Source organism: Ammospiza nelsoni, chromosome 3, assembly GCF_027579445.1.
Source record: "Ammospiza nelsoni isolate bAmmNel1 chromosome 3, bAmmNel1.pri, whole genome shotgun sequence".
In the NCBI taxonomy this organism is placed as follows: domain Eukaryota; kingdom Metazoa; phylum Chordata; class Aves; order Passeriformes; family Passerellidae; genus Ammospiza; species Ammospiza nelsoni.
In genome coordinates this window covers 21,988,827-22,009,163 of record NC_080635.1, presented here as the reverse complement: position 1 = coordinate 22,009,163, position 20,337 = coordinate 21,988,827, and the positions used below count along the sequence as shown (strand labels likewise).

Below are 20,337 nucleotides of genomic sequence, written 5' to 3'. Positions count from 1 at the left end.
GATCTGGGGCTTGCTGAGCTATGTCTCTCCCCACAGCTCTCTGACGTCTGTGTGGTTCTGTGATGACCAGGGAATGTGATTTATGGGTTCAAGAAAGTTGACCATCTTTCCTCTGAGCCTCTGAGACCAAACTCCTGTTTTTGCAGGCAGCACGTCAGATAAATATTTTTCCTATAAATTGGCCACCCTCTATTTTACAATGTTAAGTTTTTGTTCTAATCCTCCTTATTGAGAGCTTGCTCCAAAAGTTGGCTCTTCTCTTGCTTTTTTGTGATTCCCAGCCAAAATTTATTCACAGAATAAATTCCAGTTTTGTTGCCAACATGGTTCCTTAGCTCAAAAAAGACTCTGTGATTGATCTACGCACAGCAATCAAAGCCTTCTCAGCACTCATCTTGCCAGACTAAGAGAGCTGAGCTCTTCCAGTTTCTTCTGACATGATTCATGTAGAAACCTTTATTGTTCCTCTTTGGATTAATTTTTGTGGATCACAAATGATTAGAATTAAGTGTATTTTCCCTCTGACACTTCACCAGGGCTGGCACACAGCACTCTGAAAGCACTTGCTGGCCAAACCTCACCTCCTATGTACTGTTGATACTAACAAAAATAATCAGTATGAGCAAAAGTGTGGATTTAACAGAACCTCTAATAAAATTGGTTAAATCAGGCTACAAGGGCTGAGATTATTATGTGGCATATCTTTGTATTTATACAGTGGCAACACGAGGATCAGGAACCAGGACACAGTGGCCCACATGGGCAGTGCTATTTGTAGGTCATCTGAAAGGATCAGTACCACAAATGTGTGATGTCTGGTGGCTTTTTGCTCAGGGAGTTGGCCACTTTGGGTTCTATTCACAATGTACTGAGTCTCCCCATCCACTTATTGGAGACTTACTGCCTCTGTAAAAATTTCTTTCCTGCCACCTGTAGCCACAAAGATTATCTTAGACTCAGGCTGAAGCAAGGATTTAAGCTCAGCTACACCCTGAATAGCCTAAGTCAGAAGTGTAACATTCCTTGTGCAATGTGTTGCTTTGAACCAGAACAGATCAACACCAAGAGGAAAAAGAGAAGCAGCAGCTTCCATTTCTTCCAAGCTCCAGTGTTAAATATTCTGCTAAATATTTGTTAGTTTACCTGTTAACCACTAGAAAGGTTCATCAGGGTTATAAAATCCAACCCAGGCACTTGCAGTGATTACCACTAAGAGCATGCTATGGTATCTGAAGAAGAAGCAGGAAAAATAACATACATTTGGTGTCAGAACAGCAAAAGAAAATGTGAGGGATGAAGGAGTTGGAATAGCAGGTAATGACTACAGCTATTGCCTCTGGATTTTTTATGAAGTTGATCAGACAGGGATTAAAGAAGTGGTTTTTGCCCTTCAAAAAGAAAAGTTTCTAAAGAGTGAGGTGGGAAAAAGCTAGCTACTCTTCTTTTTCCATTAACCTCAGGCCAGAGGCAGCAGATCTAATTTAATAACCTACAATTAAAGAAGAGCAGTCTAATTACCAGTTTGTGATAAAAAAACATGTCAGGAGAATCACACTCTTTGAAAGAATGAAACTCTGAGAGGATTAATTGCAAGTGAAATACCCCAAAGAGAAATTTATTTAATATTGTAAAAAAAACCCTGAATTTTGCTGTTTATGGGATCCTAATTTTGAGATCAGATTGCAGTAGGGAGATCAAAATTGAGAGAGAAATATGGAATGAAATTCTGACTCACATTTAGAAGCAGCTGTGTTAGTATGCCAGTCTGGAGAACACTTTTGCATGAGAATGCAAGTTTTCGAAAGAAAACAGGTGATGCTACAGATTAGGCTGACAAATCTTAGTTTAAAAAAAGGGTTGACAAAATAATTAAAAACCTCTTCAACGATTAACTTCTCATATGGAGCAAATTTCTAAGAAGTAATGTGAAAGTTTCAACTCGTCAGAACAAATGGGAACAAAGCAATGCCCAGCCTTTGATTGAGCTACTATTTTGCAAGAAACAAAGCTATCTATGGGAAGCTGTACCTAAAAGGAAAATAAGTAAAAGTATTCTGCACAGCAAAGAAGCTTTTCCCACGGAGATTGCATAGACTGAGCTCTATATGAGATGACTGAAATATGCCCTTGAACATGAGTGGTATTGTTGCTTACAAACTGGATATTGATACTCAGATCAATATGAAACTTTAAATCAATTTAGATACAGAGAAAAAAGCCCAGGTTGTACAGTGACAAAGTCAGTTCAATAACAGCTGTATACAAACTAAATGTAATTTCAAGGCCATGAAAACAGAATTTTACTTATTAAGAAAGATAGAAGCTGAAATATGTGTGGTGCTTCTTCTCCTAGGGAGAATGTATAAGCTAGAAAGCCAGAGGAATCTGGAGATAGAAAGAAAAACATATTTGAAAACTCTAAAATAAATTGCGATATAGGCAGCAAAGGAAAAATTAGGAGGGAAATTTCACATACACACACACAAAAAAGAAAATGAAAATTGTCATTATGGTTACAAAAGAACACTGAGAAAAATGTAGAATGGAAATTGTAAATATTTAAAGATGTGCATGATGAAAGAAATTTTCTATCCATGATGATGATATCCTTTATATGTTTTGGAGATATTAGAAACAAATGTCTGTTGCAAAGGAAAAAATGGCTCAGTTCTCTCAGAGAACTGAAATGAGGGAACATTTACACACAAAGAGATAAACCCCAAGCTGTCAAAGGAAATTCCTTATATAGTGCTCTCAAGTCACTGTTTTCTAGATCCCCTTGATAAAAATGGACATAACAGTAATTTTTCACCTCAAAGAATTAGTGAAACAGAGAGCACTTCACAATGTTTAGCATATATATGCTATTGTAATGAGGCCAGTGCACACATCTTAATACCTAAACTTGGTAGTCTGTACTAGGGAGAAAACTTATATTAAGGAATAAATTAATAACTCACTTTGAATACTTGGCATTCTAATTTAATATGTGACTGTGTTTTGGCTTGATTCATACACTGATTTTAAAAATGAAGGGTAAATGGTTTCTGTCCTAGTTCTGCTTTATCCAAACCCAAGATGCATACACTTTTTTCAGGCACAGTTTATATTAGTGTTTGCTTTTTGTACTTTCCTGCAGTGAGTATTTTCTAAGACCTGTGCTCTGCTGAACACCCATGGAAACTTCTTCAGTGGGCAGGTTTCTCCAGTGCCATGGTGTGTGTGAGTGCTTCCCGTTTCCTGGTGCTCAGAAGCAGGTGCAGGCTGACTGGCACTGCTGTACTGGGGCAAGACCCAGGGGTGCACCCATGCTTTGTCCCTGAATCCTGCAGACCCAGCTCCCATGGCAAGGGAAGCCCAGGCCCAGCTGGAGAATGAGCCGCAGCACGCTGCAGCTGGGCGTTGGTCTGCAGGATCTGTGCAGCAGGACCCTGGGGCGTGCCACGGCATGCAGGGCAGCCTCAGCACAGGCTCTGACACTCAGAATGTGAGAAACAACTGCTCCAACTTTCCAGGCTTCCTTTGAAGTCGATGGGAACTCGCCTGAGTAAGGTACACATGAAAATGGAATAGAAGCGTACGGTTTTGGCCTGTTAGGACATGGGTGTCAATAGAAAATACTTCATTGCTGAAATCATAAACAGCTTGCTAAATATTTGGGGCTTAAGAATACTCCACCCAACGGCTGGCTGATTAGAATGTTCACAGGGAGGTGAGCGTAGATCTCCTCTCCTGTCTCCTGAGTGGATATTTCAGCCACTGACTTGCACTAAGTGGTGATTTTGTTCTCTTCCTTTTTCCTCCATTTCTTTCCAGTTTTTACTCTGTCCTTGTTAAGCACTTAAAAAAAGCCCACCAAAACAACACCTGGAATTTGAAGTGTGGACACTTCCTCCCTTAAATCCCAAAGCCTGACAGGGTTTAGCGCCTTCCTTTCCTTGGTGTTGCTCAGTGCCTAGCTGCTAGCAGCTCCTGGAAGACCACTGTGAGTTCCTCTCGTGGGTGACTGACTTTCCCCACACAGGGGACACAGGAGCTCAGGAACTTTGGTCTGCATCTGCTGCGTTTAACTAAAACTAAATGCATCAGTGCAGAGCATGGTGACTCTTAAATTACTGTGTTGACTAAGCCTGAAGCCCAAAAGAGCTGAAGTGAAATCACAAGAGAAAATGACCATAAGAGAGAGATAATGACGGCTGATCTTATTTTAGTGATGTAAATAAAATGTGCTGCACCAATACACAGTAACTGATGAGATGTGAGTCTGGACTGGAAGAAAGACAGGGTCAGTTACCCCTGTCCTCCCTTATTGAAGACAACTAGACCATGTAATTCCTTTCACAAGCTGGTGATCCTCCAGCCTGACATTATACATTCTGTATAAGTAATAACTAGAGCTTATAGCTCGGGTGCAAGCGCAGTTACATGTAGATAAATATCTAGGTAAAACAGATGTCTTGTATGTGTAGTGGTATATTGAGCATGCATTGCAGTTAAGACATCAGTAATTGTTACATGCAGATTCAGTGTTACTTACTTTGAGAGAAACATGGCTGGCTTGGACTCTTGAAGTCTAAGTTGTGTTTTTCCATATATAGCTTCCTGTTAAATATTCTACACAGCAGCCACTATGCTTAGGTTCTTCCCTAAGTGGTCATTTTGAATGGCAAGCGGCTCAGCACTTATTGACAGGTTGCTTTCTTGTTTAAAAATAGAAGAATATGTGGATCCTTGTACACAGCAGGTAGCCAAGCAATAACGAAAGTGATTGATGATAAAAAGCTTGCTTTCTACTCTCCTGTCATCAACAACCTATTGGGATCAAGAGAACACTAGGATAGAAATTAATCTTCCTTGAGTTATTCTAAACAGTCAACTGATAGGAGAGTTCTTTGATCTCATTCAATTGAAATTGATTAATTCTGTTAATTACTCTGTTTGAACTGAGTTAGCAGGAATTTTCTGCGTTGCAGCATCCTTGATGGTTTGCCTTCTTGCATGCCAAACAAGAAAACTTGGTAAAGAATGTGAAAGCAGATGATGGCAACCTAGTGTTTGCTGACCTAGACTGATAATGACTAGCAGTGTTAATATCTGTAGAAATGATCAGATGTTATTTGTTCCTGTACTTTGATTTTTACTAAAACTGTCATTGTTTAAAATACATAAACAGTCCTTGGGGCAGGAACTCATGAATTCTTCTGCCAAGGAAATGCATAATCACTAAGGTAGGAATATTTTCTCTCTTTCTCCCTCTGTCCATTTCATACCTCATGAATCTTTAATCCCATAGGAAGAACTGGGATTACATTAGAGTTCTTTAATTCCTGCTGGACTATGGGATTGTTGTAAATCTAGGGTGTTCCCCCAAGTTTTATGCCATCTCCTTATTCCTGATGCCTGCTGGGAAGGTTCAGATTAACATTAATAGTGCAGGACTAACCTCTTACCTGGAATCTTTTTTTTTCTGGTTAGCAAACTGAATCTTATGAGCTAGAGGAGATATTTGGAGTGCTTGGAAATGTACAAATAGACTGATATACACTGAAGGATTTGCCACATACCGAGGACACGGCTGCTTCAGGTTTGTCAGCCATCCTGAAATCTGTTTTTGCTCTATCTAGCCTTCAGTCAAAAAGAAAACGAATTCATTGTGCTAAAATGTTATTATTAAAAAAAATTATCAGTGAGTATTTCTGGAGAGAGGTATGAGAAATGAAACAATAAAACATGTTGTAGGTACATCTTATTCTAGCTAAGCTTCAATGTGGTTTGTCTTTCCCATGTAGCTAGAAGGGACTTGAGCCAAAATAATTTCCAAAATACTTGCCACAGTTCTCTGGTGCTGGGATCCAGTTCTCTTGCATCCTGCCTGATACAGGTTAGTCTCTGCTCTGTAAAGATGCCTTTGGAGTGCCTTTCTGTGACACTGTAGCTCAGCTGGAAGTCAGCAGCTAATTGACTCTGAAGAAACCCTTTATGCAACAGGAAGGCAAAACATCCTGACAAGCTCAGTACTTGCTGTTGTAAGTAAGCAAACAGGTAAACAGGTCATTTACCTGTTTTCAGTAAAATTCTTTCTGCTGATGGCAAGGGAGGTGAAACTTGCTAAGCGCCCACGTGAGTGTATTGCTATTTATAAAACTCAAGTGTAAAACCTCTTGTGCACAAACATGTAAGTGAGAACAACAAATATAGCTCAGTAATATTTCCTAGAGATCAGATAAAATCACAGGGCAGTGCTCTGGAGTCCAGTAAAGAACTAGGATCAGTGATCTCTGAGTGTAACTTGCTTGAACTGGGCTTACTTGAACACTGGAATGATAGGCTCTGTACAGGGAGGTTAAAGATGTGGATTTAAATGCCTTCATGCAGAAGAAATGCCTTTATGCAGAATAAATAATTAGAGTTCTTTTTGCTTATCCTGAGAAAGCCTTGCAATCACTGCACTATTATGTAAAATCTGGAGACTTCTCTTCTGTTTATGTTTTCAGAGAAAGCAGTAACCATATCTACTGTTTGCATAAAGTTTGTTCTGCTTGCCTTCCAAACAAGCCAAGTGAAGAGCTATTTTCTGGACCAATTGGGCATAAGAATTGGGCATAATGCTGAGCAGCATGGTGGGAAGTGTGTTTGTGTCCAGAAGCAGAAAGCTTGTTCAAGAACACCAGTGGTGAAAACTGAGCCACACAGAAATGAAAATAAATTGCTTTCCTCGGGGATCACTATTTTGCTTCTAGACACCTCTGTCCACGTCAGATGTTACATCTTTCACCTGCAAAATGACATAAAACCTCCCAAAGTAGCTGACAAAAAGCTAACTCCAGAGCTGGAGGCAACACTTACATGCAATGAAGTACCATAATTAAGGGAGTTTGCCATGTTGAGGAGTCAGGGCTCCCAGTTTGAGTGTGCTGCTGGGAAGATCATTCCTGCCCTGCCATCAGAAGCTGGAAATACTTTTTTTGTTATGTTGCACAATCCTTTCCATGCAGGAACTGCCTCTGAATTCCCACATAGCTCCTTGTGTGGGGTTCTGCTCTGATGTACAGCAGATATATCTGAAATCCATCACGTGTGGATTGTATGTATTTTTATGGATTTGCTAGCAGGATGAAGGACCTGCTCCCTGTGACCCTGCAAGTTAGGAATAAGGGATGGGGTTTTTTCCCCACAAATATACTTTACTAGTTATAATATTGTGATCAGAGCTCACTTTTCAGAATATTCTAGGCAATTTTTATGAGTTAGTAAAAATCACCAGATCTTCTCTCTAAAATAAAGAAATTGCCAATAAGTGCCCAAGAATCTGGTGCAAATAGTCAGCCTGAGGCTTCTTTACTCACTGCTTTTCTTGTATGTCTTTCATTGAGATACTCTTACTGGATAAAGCCTTAGGTAAATTTTTTGAGTCATAATCCCCTTAATATCCGAAGCTGTTATGGGAGAGAACATGAAAAGCTAAGAAAGCAATAATTTCAGAAATTGGTTTCTTTATGGATTTTCTATTAACTTTTCCCTGGCAATCATGCTCATTAATTTGGTAGGCTCCCCTTTTTAACACACAACACACACAAAATCACAGAAAGTTTATATAAATTGTTATAGGGGGTCACTTACACTGTGTTTGTTGCCAATATAAATAATTTAGAAAAATAATTATTTTTATTGAAGAGTACATTTTACACTAACATAATGATTTTTTTACAATTTTACTCACCCTTTTTTGTGATGAGGCAATTAATCTTTTTGGGCAAATGATTACAAAAATATTAATCTGCTGAGAATTTTAGAAATAGAACAGCTTTTATGTCCAGGCTGCTAAAATGTAATGGAAATTTCATAATATTAATTTTAGCTGTTTTATGTGAAGGGATCATACAAAATAACTTTCTCACCAGGCCAAGCCCTAAGCGCATCTGGTTCTGTTTGGTGCCTGGGGTATTACATCTGGGGTATATTTATATTTGCTGTGCAAAGAGGAAAATATGGGCCAGTCTTGCCCTGTATTTTCTACCTATATTTTCCTTGGAGCCAGAGTCAAACTTTTAATGTTCCCTTTACCAAGAGAAAATAAAACATAAGACTGTACAAGCCCATGGCTGAGTTTCTTTGCATGCTTAACATCAGTGGCAGGACACAATAGAAACACCTTTCTTCCAGCAAAAGTACGTGGATTAGAAGCCACTTCAAAGCTGAAGAGGTGAGCATGAGTAGCCTGTTCTCCTGCCAACACAGTCCATAACTGCCAGTCAAAGATTAAACCACTAAGCCCTCAATTTCAAGATCACACTTTAAAGAAAATAGAAGGAAGTGCCTTCAAGGATGAAAGTGCTGAGCAATGCCAATGCATGATGCATCTGAATGGCAGGAATTTATGTTTCTTGCTGCCCAAATACCTTATGAGAACTGGGCTCTGCTCACCCAGCTTTCTGCCTGTATGGTGTTAGTGACATCTTTGTCACAGCAGAAAGAACAAGCACTAGAACAATCTACTGAATTAAAAAAAAAAAAAAAGAAAGAAAAGACTACCAAAAGTTATCTTTCTTTAAAATACTGTAGCATCCTTTCCAGACATACCTCTATATAGCTGAACATAGAGTTTGCCAAAAAATATTCTCTTGTGCATATTTGAAAATAATTCATGGATTTCATTACACTTTTATGCTTTTATGGCTAAAGCCAGATAGAGTAGAGTCTGGTGGTTTTAAAACATAGATACCTTATGTTCTCCTTTTTCATCACCTCATTTGTATTCTTTATTTCTGCTAGCAAGTTCTTTCATTACCCTGCATGATACTTATTTAGTATTGCCAGGGCTATTTTCCCTTGTTTTCTCTTTGTCTGTTTTGTTTTGTTTCTTCCAAATTTGATTTGTGAATTACTCGAAAAGAAAAGCACTAATGCTATTTTAGGTGATTTCCAGTGTCCCCTGTCTGTATTTTATTTTATTTTCAGATTGCTGTGTCATAACTCTGTGCCACTAATTCTAGAGTTCCCTAAAATGTGGATATAGTACTTTACAAATACAAAAAGTCCTCCTCTCCTCAAGGCATGATTTGAAAGTAAGCTTACTGACTCAAGGAAAATTCCCTTTACAGTCAGCACAAACTTCGGCAATTCTCATCAGGCCTGAGGTGTGCAGTCATACATATGTTTTTTTCTTTCAAAATATTCCCTGCTCTTTTCCAATCTGCAAAGACAATATGGAGATTAGGTTTCCATCTCATCTCATCCAGTAGCACCATGAAAATCAGTTGCATGGTTGCTACTATTGGGTGTGGACAGACATATATGAAATCTAGATATTCCCATTGTCAGCCTCCTTATTTGAAGAGACCACAATGGCAAAAATGGAAAACAAATTACAAACCAGTAATTTTGCAGAACATTTTGGTGATTACAGAAAAGCATTTTGTAATCATCCCAAGGCACTACTAGCTGTCCATCAAGGACATCAGTAATTCAAAGCAGTCGTAAGATTTTTCTGTGCATAAATAATCCATAATAATGGTGACATACGGCAATTCCCATTTATCATTGATGAAAATGGCACTGAAAGTTAGTTATAATCATTGCTTCTGAAGCACTCCAAGCATAATAGATTTGTGGAAACAAATATGAAAAAAACAGTGGCAGAACATGTGATAAATAAATCCCATTAGGTCTGATAATACGACACAGGCAGGGAGGAAACCCACTGGGAGATCTGCAAGTCAGTAAAGAAAAATACACATTCACAATATTAATTACAACAGTCAGTGCTTTACAGGTTCTAAAACAACTTCCCTCTTGCCGCAAGTGGATAGATAGATAAGGCTTGCTAGCAATGGAATGAATTAGAACGTAATTAAGACTGACAACTGAGCTGTATAAAAATAGATGAGCACATGTAAACATTTTTTCTAGTAATTGATGAGGTGAGAAACAATGGCTTTTCTGCTGAATAAATAATTTGTCACACTGTAGGACAGACGCTCCTGTAGGTGTAATAACTTGTTAGTGAGGTAGAACTCATTAATATTGTGTGGTGCAGTCGACACGCTGGAGGGAAGGGATGCCATCCAGAGGGACCCTGACATGCTTGGGAGGTGTCACTCAACATGAGCTGGAAATGTGCATCACAGCCCAGAAAGCCAACCAAATCCTGGGCTGCATCCAAGGGAACATGGCCAGCAGGTCAAAGGAGGTGATTCTCCCCCTCTGCTCTGCTCTGGTGAGTCCTCACCTGCAGTGCTGCATCCAGATCTGGGGACCCCAACATAAGAAGGACATAGAACAGCTGGAGCAAGTCCAGAGAGGTAATGAAGTTGAAAATAGGACTGGAGAACCTGCCCTACAAAGACAGGCTGAAAAATTTGGGGCTGTTCAGCTCAGAGACGAGAAGGCTGCACGGAGAGCTCATAGCAACCTTCCATTATCTGAGGGGCCCTACAGGGAAGCAGGAGAGGGACTCTTTGTCAGGAACTGCAGTGACAGGACAAGAGGGAAGGGGTATAACTTAGAAAGAGGGGAATTTTAATTTAGATATTAGGAAGAAATCCTTTACACTTGGGGTGGTGAGGCACTGGAACAGGTGGCCCAGACAGGTTGTGTATGCCAAACCCTGGAGCTGTTCAAGGCCAGGTTGGATACAGCTTTGAGCAACCTGGTCTAGTAGGAGGTGTCCCTGCTCATGGCAGGTGGGTTGGGACCAGATGGTCTTTAGGGTTGCTGCCAACACTTAACATTCTATGATTCTGTGATTTGCAATACATATTCTAGTTGCCCTATGTATGCTTAACTAATTTCAAAATGTGAATTAGATGAGATCACATATTTTTCAATGTGTCTGTTTTAGGGCTTTACCATTTTCAGAGGCAGAGGAGGGCTGAGTGCCACTCAGCTGCAAGTGTCTCCTGCCTATTGCCTTCTTCCCAGTGCTGGGAGGGTGTGTTTTCAGCATAGTCACTCAAGCAGCCTGGCATCCTTGCTGCTTGTGAAGAACATGGTCTGCCTTCTCCTTTGCTCCACAGAGAAGCAGGCTGTGTGCCATTAGTACCTCATTTAGTTTAAATTCCCATAGCAGGATACAGCTAATGGTTTATGGTGAAATACAGTGGCATGGCATGGCCTTAATGTCATAATTATCCATAAAGAACTGACAGAGATCTTTTAATGTCTCCAAAGAAGTCAAGGGACAAGTAATTTGTAAGTTCTGCTGAATAAGTAAAATGAACCTTAAAATTAACTTACTATGTAAGTCCAGCAGTGTTTCTGCAAATCTTTCTGCTAATAAAACCTAGCAGTAACAGAGGTTTATCCTTGACTTTAACTGGGTGTACAGTTTGGCCAAATTCTGAAGAGAGGCAGAGGTTTCCTGCTATTATGTGATGAGGAAGAGAGGATGCCGTGTTCAGGGGGTCCCAAAGCCTATAGCAATCCACTGTTTGATCAGAGGCACAGGTTCCCTGTGGCCAATCAATCAGGTGCCCACATGAATAAGCTGCTGTTGAAGTCAGCGAGGCCAATGTCCTCACTGGAACCCTTGTCGTAGCAGTCCCCTGGGAGTATAGAAATTCTCAGCAGCTAAATAAGTTTGAGGAAGGCTGGAACCTGTGGTGCCTCCCATTACACAGCTGCTTGAAGGAGAAGAGCATTTATTGCTCACCGAGGCGGGGGCTTAGCAGAAGCCTCTTGTTCTGGGTGCAAAGCAAGTGTTCTTCATGACCTCCCAGGGAGGGGATAGCTCCTGAATTAGGAAGAGGAAAAGAAAGTGTTACTGACAGGTAAGAGTACCTTTTACTTGAGACTTTCAAATTGGTCTTTATAGGGTAATACTTCTCTGGAATAACTGTTTCTCTGCAAGTGATCTTGTGTCCTATCAAAGCTATGTTTAGGTCATCTGCAGCTGTTATTGCCATGAATATGGGATTGCTGTGTCTATCATGCAACTTCAACTTCCTCTGCACGCTGCATGCCTGTCTCTTTTGGCTGAGCCTACTGTTAACATTTCAAAGAGTTGAGCAGCTTCCAGTACCCTCCGTCTGTGAGTATTGTGGTCATCCCAAATTATGCCAGTACATTTTTAGACAGCATTTGACAGTCCTGTACATTGTGAGTTTTTCTCATGTTAGCATGAAATACACAAACCTGCTTACACTTAATCTTAGAAAATTTTTTCCCAGTTTGTTCAGATAAATGTCTTTGGCTTAGCAGCAAATCCATTTGCTTGCAAGGCTGGAGCTCTGTGTTTTAGCCCCTTTTATTACTAAATTTTGTGTGTGTTGGTTAGTGGGAAGTTTTGTCAGCACTGCATTTAAGTGTGTTTGGTTAGCAAAGCTCAGGCCTGATGCGTCAAGCTGGTCGAATGTCAGTTCCAAATTTGAGGGCAAAGTGGTCACACACAATATTCAAACAATGTGTGGTATACATTGCAAAAAAAATATTGATGGGCACGACTCCATAGAGTAAAGGCTAGTGCTGTAAAAGGCCTCCAGAAAATAGGAGTTGCTGTACACAATGTTTTTTATTGTAGACTACAAAAAGAATGACTGGTTTTCTTGCTGAATTTGAAGATTGATGCTGTATGTGGAGCATTTATATCCCTGCTAGAAATGAGAATGCACAGCTCAAGTCCACTCAAAGTAAGTGTACAATGAGGATCCAGCTGAGGATTGCATCTGGGATCAAATAGGTGGAAAATATCAACCAACTGAACGTAGACATTGGAGATGTTTACTAGGTAATTATTGGAAATAACTGCTTTCCCAGAGATAGCTCTTCAGGTCTTAAGGTTAAGGCACCAATGCAGTCATTCCTGGAGCAGATCTCAAAATGGTTTCTTCCCATTGGGTGGAATCACTAAATTTAAGGCCTGCTCCAAACCCTCCCGAAGCTATTGGAAGGCTTCCCATGGATTTCAATTTGTAGGCAATAAATATGAGCCTTTTAAAGCTTTTAATAATAACTCCTTCACGCAAAGAAAAACAAAATCTCATTCCAAATATTTAGATTGCTAAAGAAAGGCATGTAGTATTTTCCACAGTATTTTATGGAGACACAGGTCAGCATGGAGGAAAATGTTCACGCCTGTTTTTCCATAGGATGTTCAAAGAAATCCTGCGAAATTACTCTTTTCCATGAGATAGGAACAGCCAGTGTTTACATAGGCTAATGATTAAGAAATCTGCTGGAAAGAACGGAGAAAATATTATTTTTTGGGGGGGACAGTATTTTATATTAAAAATATTCAGGTGTGAGAATCTTACATCTTTGAGAATTCCTTGAATGAGGGAGTATCAGCAGTCAGAAGCAGACGTTTCTTTTATGTTTGAGTATTAGGTCTATGTTGATGAAGCCAACCCTGTGACTGAAGATCTGCTTGCAAGGGGCTGTTGGATTGGGCCCAGAGGCTCTCAATACTCGACAAGTGCTCTGATGGTTCCCAGGGATGGGCAGCAATGAGCTACAGCTCGCTCTGAAATAGCAGGGGCAGCTTCCTGCCCTGCGCTGCATCTTCTGGAGACTTGTGGACACGCAGCGTGAGAGTGGTGTGATTGATGTTGCTGAAATGGGAGTCCTGAGGAACTCAATATTACACTCATTTGTATTATGTCACATTGATATGGAGAAGCGTTAAAATAAGTGACTTCTAAAGTGTTTGCTGATGGTGCTGCTGATTTAAGTGGGATTATAGCCCATTAAACACCCGATGTATGACTGTCTTTGGCCATTTTACAGATACAGCCTCTGGCTTTAAATGCTTGAGACTTATACCCATTTGTTACGGTGAGTAATTTTTTTAGACTTTTTAGAGAGTGGCTGTGGGAGCAGTTTTTGGTTTCTCTTGGTAAATCCTTTTCTAGGATTTGTCTTCATGCTCTTCACCTCAGTGTGAACAACTGACCCATGGATAGTGTCACAGGTGACAGACGACTGGGAAATAGGGGAGTTAGTCCACGGCAAAGATAGCAAGGATAATTTCAGGCTTTTTAGTGGCAGAAAGCACAGTTGAAGCAGCATTTCTGATGTATCTATCAGACAGAAATGGAAGAAGGCGGTGCGCAGGCGGCGCGTGCGATAGGAGAGCAGCTAGCATCCCTGCCTCCCAGATCCCACCTAGTTAACTCCTTGCAGCAGCACACCCGGGCTGCCGAGCACCGGGTTAAAGTCAGGCCGAGCCGGGGAGGACGGAACCGCCTGGCCCTTCAGCCCCGCGCCGTTCCCCGGCGAGGGCCGAGGTGTCCCCGCTTGTCCCCCCTCTCCTCCTAATTCGGTGACATTTCGGACAGTTCAAAAGTTCACGGGGAGTCTCGGGCGAGGCGACCGGGTTGTGGGGCCGGAGCGGGGACCGCCGGCAGGTCCAGCCTCGCCGGCGGGGTTGGCCGGTGCCTTCTCCTCCTCCCTCTGTCCCTCCCCTCTCCTCGCTTGTTTCCAGGCGAGACCTTGCTCTCCTGGAGAGAAGAGCAGGTACCGCTCTGCCTCCCCCGGCTCCCCTTCCACCTTCCCCCGGGCGCCCGGCAGCATCTGCCCAGCGGGCGGCGGGCGCGGAGGGGGCGCAGCCCCGGCGGGCCGGGAGCGGCGCGGAGCTGCTGCCCCCCCGCCGGCGGGGGGCGCGGAAGGGGCGCGGAAGGGCGGGGGGGGCGAGCAGCGGTGCGGCTTCTCGCCGCCCCACAAAAGGCACCGCCGGGCTCGGGCTGCTCCGCACGCCCGGCGCACCGGAGCGCGCACGGACACGCACACACACACACGGGCGCTCAGGCACGCACGGACACACGGACACACTCGCACGCACTCGCACACACGAAGCGCCGCGATGTGCGATGCGCGATGCGCGACGTGAGGCACCTCGCACGCCGCGGGGCCGGGGAGAGCCGGCGGGATCCGCGTTGCCAGCCCGCCCGCCCCTGCCGCTCCCTCTCCTCCAGACCCATCCATCAGCCTCTTCCTATCGGTCTGCTCCTGCCTTTCTTTTCTTTTCCTTTTTTTTTTTTTTGAATTTTTTTTTTTTGAATTTGCTCTAACTGTATCTATCCAAGCATAGAAAAAATGCCTGCCCGTGGAGCGAGGAGAGGGCACCGGGTCGGTAAATAAGAAGTGAGTACGAGCACAATGGCGTGCCTCCCCGCTCCCAGCCCTGCGGATGCTGCATGCGCCCCTGCTTCCCCCGCACCGGACACCGGGATGCTCCCCGCGGCGGCCCGGGGCTCCTTTGTACCTTGCCTGGCTCCTCTCCCCTCCCTTCCCGGCCCCGCTCCCGCCGCGCCCCGGCTCCGCCGCCGGCCGCCTCGCCCCCGCGCCGCTCCCCGCGGCGGAGCATCCCAGCTGGCGGCAGCTCCGCGGGGGCTACCGGGGCTGCACCCCGCGGGGGCGGCGGCGGCCCCGGCGCGTTGCACCGGCCGCGGGGCGGGGGCGGCGGAGCGGCGGTGCCGGTGCCCGCTCCTTTGTTCGCCGCCGGCGGCCGCGGCGGGTCGGCGCTGCTCCGGGCGGGCTCGGCGGCCCCGGCCGCGCCGAGAGCGCTCCCCGGCACCGGCCCTGGGGATCGGGAGGGCTCGGGGGCTGCCGCAGGAGAGGAGGCGGCGGCGGGAAAGGGGCTCCCCCGGCAAGGTGCGGGACGGGGGGGCCGTGCCCGAGCCGCCGGTGCCCGTGGGGCGGGGGCCGGAGCCGTGGGAGGCGTGACCGCGGCGCGCCTGGAGCGCCCGGCGCCCACCCCGCGGGATGCCAGGGGTGCCCCGGGTCCCCGCCCGGCCCCCCGGGGCTGCCGCTCTGCCCCTGAGCCCTTCTCCCGGAGCAGCGGCGTGTGCCCGAGCCCGGCGGGTTCCCGGGCGGCGACTCTGCCAAGTACCACCGCCTTCCCTGCAGGGACGCATCCCATCTCCGCCGTCCTGTGGGAGACTTTCCTCTCGATTTAGATCTGAGCTTTTCCCACCAGCGGGTGGAAGAGCTGTCGTGGCCATTTAAAATGTACTGGTCATTCAAAACAATTTAAATATAGCTTGTGTGGTTACTGCCGTGACCATCTTCCTGCAGGAGACCTTTATCTGGACTTGATGTGGAGGATTTTTTTTTAGTGCCCATGTAGTTACTGGTAGTCACATGAGTTATCCAAGTACTTGATTAACACACTCAGCCACTCTTTTCCTAACCCGGTGGGGTTTTTGTAGCTGTAAATAGAAGTACCTGCTGTAACAAATGCACGACTCTTCCAGTAAGCACACATGTGTTGTTTCGCTGTTTTCTGAAAGGTGTAATCAATAAACAATTAGCCTGTTAAGACCAGTATGATGAGCAATGTCTTATTTTTACGATTGTGTCTGGGGAGTTTAGAAGTGATCACACAGCTGTTCTCCGAGAGCATTTGTTGGAGCATAGGATAAAATAGCTGAAGGAGATGAGGTTTTGTATTTTCCTGATACTTCTGTAGTGCTGAGGTAGAACACAGCTGGAAGGCTGCTCAGCAGTGCTTGAGAGAACAGTGGACATAAAAAATCTCTGCAGCAAAATACTACCTTAGAGTAATTTAATGAAATGCAAGGATGTAGAGGAAGTATGCTTTTGGAAACTATTCCATATCATACGGTGACAGATGTAGAAAATGTTCCAAAAGTGCTTATACATGTAGGATGGACACTACTACTCAGAGCAACAGATCTGAGTAAGATTTGAGTTGTAAGGTGTTATGGGATTAAGAGAAAGATGAAGCAGTTTAAGAATTCCATTTAGAAGCAAGAGAATTTGTGTAATCTCTTGACAAGAAGTTTAGTTAGTGAAATCTGAGTGGCACTGTGAACATTAACTTTCTTTTTCTATTTTTGCCAGTGGCGGCACCTGACTTGCTGGATCCCAAATCGGCCACTCAGAACTCCAAACCAAGATTATCATTTTCCACCAAGCCTACCGTGCTCGCTTCACGGGAGGAAAACGATTCAGCCATTAATGTTATGAAATGGAAGACAGTGTCAACAATTTTTCTGGTGGTAGTCGTGTATTTAATAATTGGAGCAACAGTATTTAAAGCCCTGGAGCAGCCTCATGAGACCTCCCAGAGAACCACCATTGTGATTCAGAAGCAGACGTTTGTATCTCAGCATTCCTGTGTGAATGCAACAGAGCTTGATGAACTGATTCAGGTAATCCATACCAAACCCCTCATCACCTTGCCTTAGAGGAACAAATGATACATGGCAGTGCTGCAGTGATAAGGGGCAAACCTCTATTGGCAGGGCTCTGTATTGGCCGAGCGATGTAAAAAGTGTTAGACCAGAAGCTGAGCATTTGCATTTTCATGCAAAGCATCATGGTTGAAAAGCTATTGCTATTTTTAAGTCCAGTATGCTTGGTAGAGGGCCTTTTCACTGAAGCCTCCCATTATGCTAATTAAATGATTATTCATCAGCAATATATATAATTAATAGTTCAAAAAGGAATTGGTATATTGATTGTGCTTTACAAGTTCTGTCAATATTTGAAGTGCCTAATTCTGAGGAAGAAGCTACACCATCCATTGCCTTAAAGAACTCCTAATTTACTGTGATTTTATCAAGCTAGCGTTCCTTCCAGCTGTATGTTTCTTTATATTGATTTTGTTTTAAGTACAGGAAAGCACCATGGACTTCCTACTTTGATCTTAAATCTCAGTTTTCTCTGCTTCTTAAAGGCACATCCACAAATGATGTACATTGGTGTGTTCCTATTAACATGACTTTACCCTTGCAGGTCCCCTGCCTCAGAACCATGGTAGATACTTATTTGCAGTAGCACAGAACTAGATCTGGAGCCCCATAAATCCCCTTCCAACTTAACTCCCATGTTCTTATGAATATCCAGTGGCACTAGAGGGAATAGCAGAGGGCTGCCAAATCACATCTGTTCTGGGCATGGGACAATGAAATGGGAGACTCGAGTGAACAGTCAAGAGTTGGCAAGGATTGACTCCTTCCTTAGCAGTGGCCATGGGGCTATCTGACTCTACAGAGCCCTAGATGGGACAGGGAGAGCAGGAGAGGACGTTGGGCACCCAGACTGTGGCGAGCAGGAACTCTGGAGCATGCCAGATGCATGGGCAGAAAAAAATTCTGGAAGTGTTGTTTGTCAGCAGATATGGCTGGTTTTACCTCTCTAGACCAATCTGCATTGAGCATTAGCATGGACATGTTTTCTTTTTTCAGTTTTAAATATAGAGTTCTGATGTGCTGAGTTATTTTTATGGTACACTACTTCTGAATTTTAAAGGTAAGCTGGGAAAATGTCTTGTATTTTGTGATTTCTCCCCTGCCTTGTTGCTAAAACATATTCCAAAACTGCTACCCTTAAAATGCCTGTCAGACAGTTCCTCTCTCCACGAGTCCAATGAGGCATGCCTGAGGAGATGCTGCTGATAGTGATTTAGATGCTGTGTAATAACTGTGTTCCAGTGGTTTGACCAGCATAATGTGAGATAAGCTTTCAGAGAAATACACAAGCACATTCTGATGAAAAATAACTCTCTTAGCTACTATAAATATCCTCCTATGAAATTTTTAGGTCAGATACTGTACTTGTGAAGATAAGAAAAGAAATTTTGAAGCAATATTATCTTACATCATCTGTGAGATGGACCTTAAGGCAAAAACTGTTGAAGTTTGCTCTGGAGTAGATATTTTAGTATTTATGATTCTCTGCCCAGAAGCACAGATTGATAATAAAAAACCACTTCATCAGCATTCAACTTCCATTTGATGTTCTGCGTAAAATAAATGAGTTTCAGTACGACCATCAGAGAACAGATAACCATATCAGCATCAGCTTCCATCTCCACTAATGATCTTGCCACAACCAGAAAAACACAGGCGTGTGAAGCATGGGGAGGTGACACAGCCTCCCACAGCACATGAATGAGAGAGAATTGTGGAAAGAGTTTGCTCTGCTTGCTGGTGGGGTAAATGGAAAACTTAATTTGCCCTTGATCCCCTCTGCTTCTCTGTAAAGAGCACCATGATGTGGAGGTAGGAATGGGCTGTTCCACTCCTTCCACAGGAGCAGAGCTGGGGCACAGGGAGCATCTTTGGGTGCCTTGCTTTATGCAAAGTGTGAGTCAATGACATCAAGTCAATAACATTAAGGGTTGGGAAATTTTGTGTTCCCAAAGTAAAATGAAAAAGCAATGGTATAAGAGAGTCTCAAATTCATTTTTCCAGGTCTAGGCTACTATCTTACTCACTGGGCTTATATTTCTTCCCTAGTTGCCACTTTGCCACAAAAACTAAATTAGTGAAATTAATTTGTCTCCCTGGGATTGTGCCTGACTGCTATTACAATATAATGCAGTGTTTCTTCAGATTTTGTTGGATGTCTGTATGAATAAAAACAAATAGTGCGTGCAAGGAAAAAGTAAATGTTATTTAAGAATTCACTGAAAGCTATAAAACTGAAAATTAATATGTACTAGAGTAGAAGGGAGCTGGAATGATTAGTTTGTGTGAAGAAAATTACAGAGCTTATAGACTGTAATGTCTTCTTTAATCAAGAATTTACTTTGAGTCAAACTATAATGAAATTAATTGCAACTTTTCTTTTTGAACTTTGTGTTCTGGGAATCCAGATACTGTTTTGGTTCTTTCATGCTAGTCATTGCTGAAGTCATACCAAGCTTTTTCAATCTTCACAAACTTCTGATCTGGAGTTTAATCCTTACTCTGAAGCAGGCTTGACTACCCAAAAACTGCCCACAGGCAGTGCAATATGTGGTAGCTCATTCAGGTGAGCACCTCAGAGACCCTCGTTGGAGACAACAAATTCAGCTAAAAAAAAAAAAAAAAAGCACAAGTGGAATGACAGTCCAGTTTCCAGCACCACCCAGGAGCTGTGGAGTTTCCAGGACCTTGGCTAAAATCTTCCTTTTGTCACAAAGCTGTTTAAAACAGTGTTGTGTGTTTCTATATATACATATAGGATAGAGATTTTTCCCTTCCTGTTTACCCAACCTTATTTTATCTCACCAATCCCCAGAACCTGTCCTGCTACAACAATATATACTGTTGCCAACTCTTCAGCAGGCCCAGGTTTATTCCCTGGGTTTTGAATTCCTGAAACTTTGTATTGTCACATTGATTGTGTGGCTCCTCTGGGTGTACTAGGTGAGAATTATACTTTTACAGACATCATATATTTTATATAGATGTAAAATATGGGGCAACAGAGAGCTGCTATGCAGCCTAGAAAATGTGCAAAGGTATTGGAATAGAGTGCTTTGAGGATGGCAGTGGGGTAAATTCAGCTGCCTCAGAAAAAGGACCTGTGTTTTCCTCATAACTTTTCAGCCCCATCCAGCAGCTTTATTCCTGTGCTGACAAAAAAAACCCCCAAAAAACCGCATGA

The 20,337-nt window shown here is 43.2% G+C and overlaps 1 protein-coding gene across 3 annotated transcripts in view; it reads left to right on the top strand.

The window, feature by feature from the left end:
• KCNK2 (potassium two pore domain channel subfamily K member 2) overlaps positions 1 to 20,337 on the top strand; it is a 113,557-nt gene that overhangs the window by 20,706 nt on the left and 72,514 nt on the right. For 2 of the 3 annotated variants that reach the window (XM_059469550.1, XM_059469551.1), the window contains exon 4: positions 16,801 to 17,111. In XM_059469550.1, coding sequence (XP_059325533.1) covers positions 16,801 to 17,111 — 311 coding nt within the window. Of the gene's footprint in view, positions 1 to 14,938; positions 15,079 to 16,800; positions 17,112 to 20,337 lie in introns of those variants that run through there. The other variant, XM_059469552.1, reaches the window with a different exon arrangement.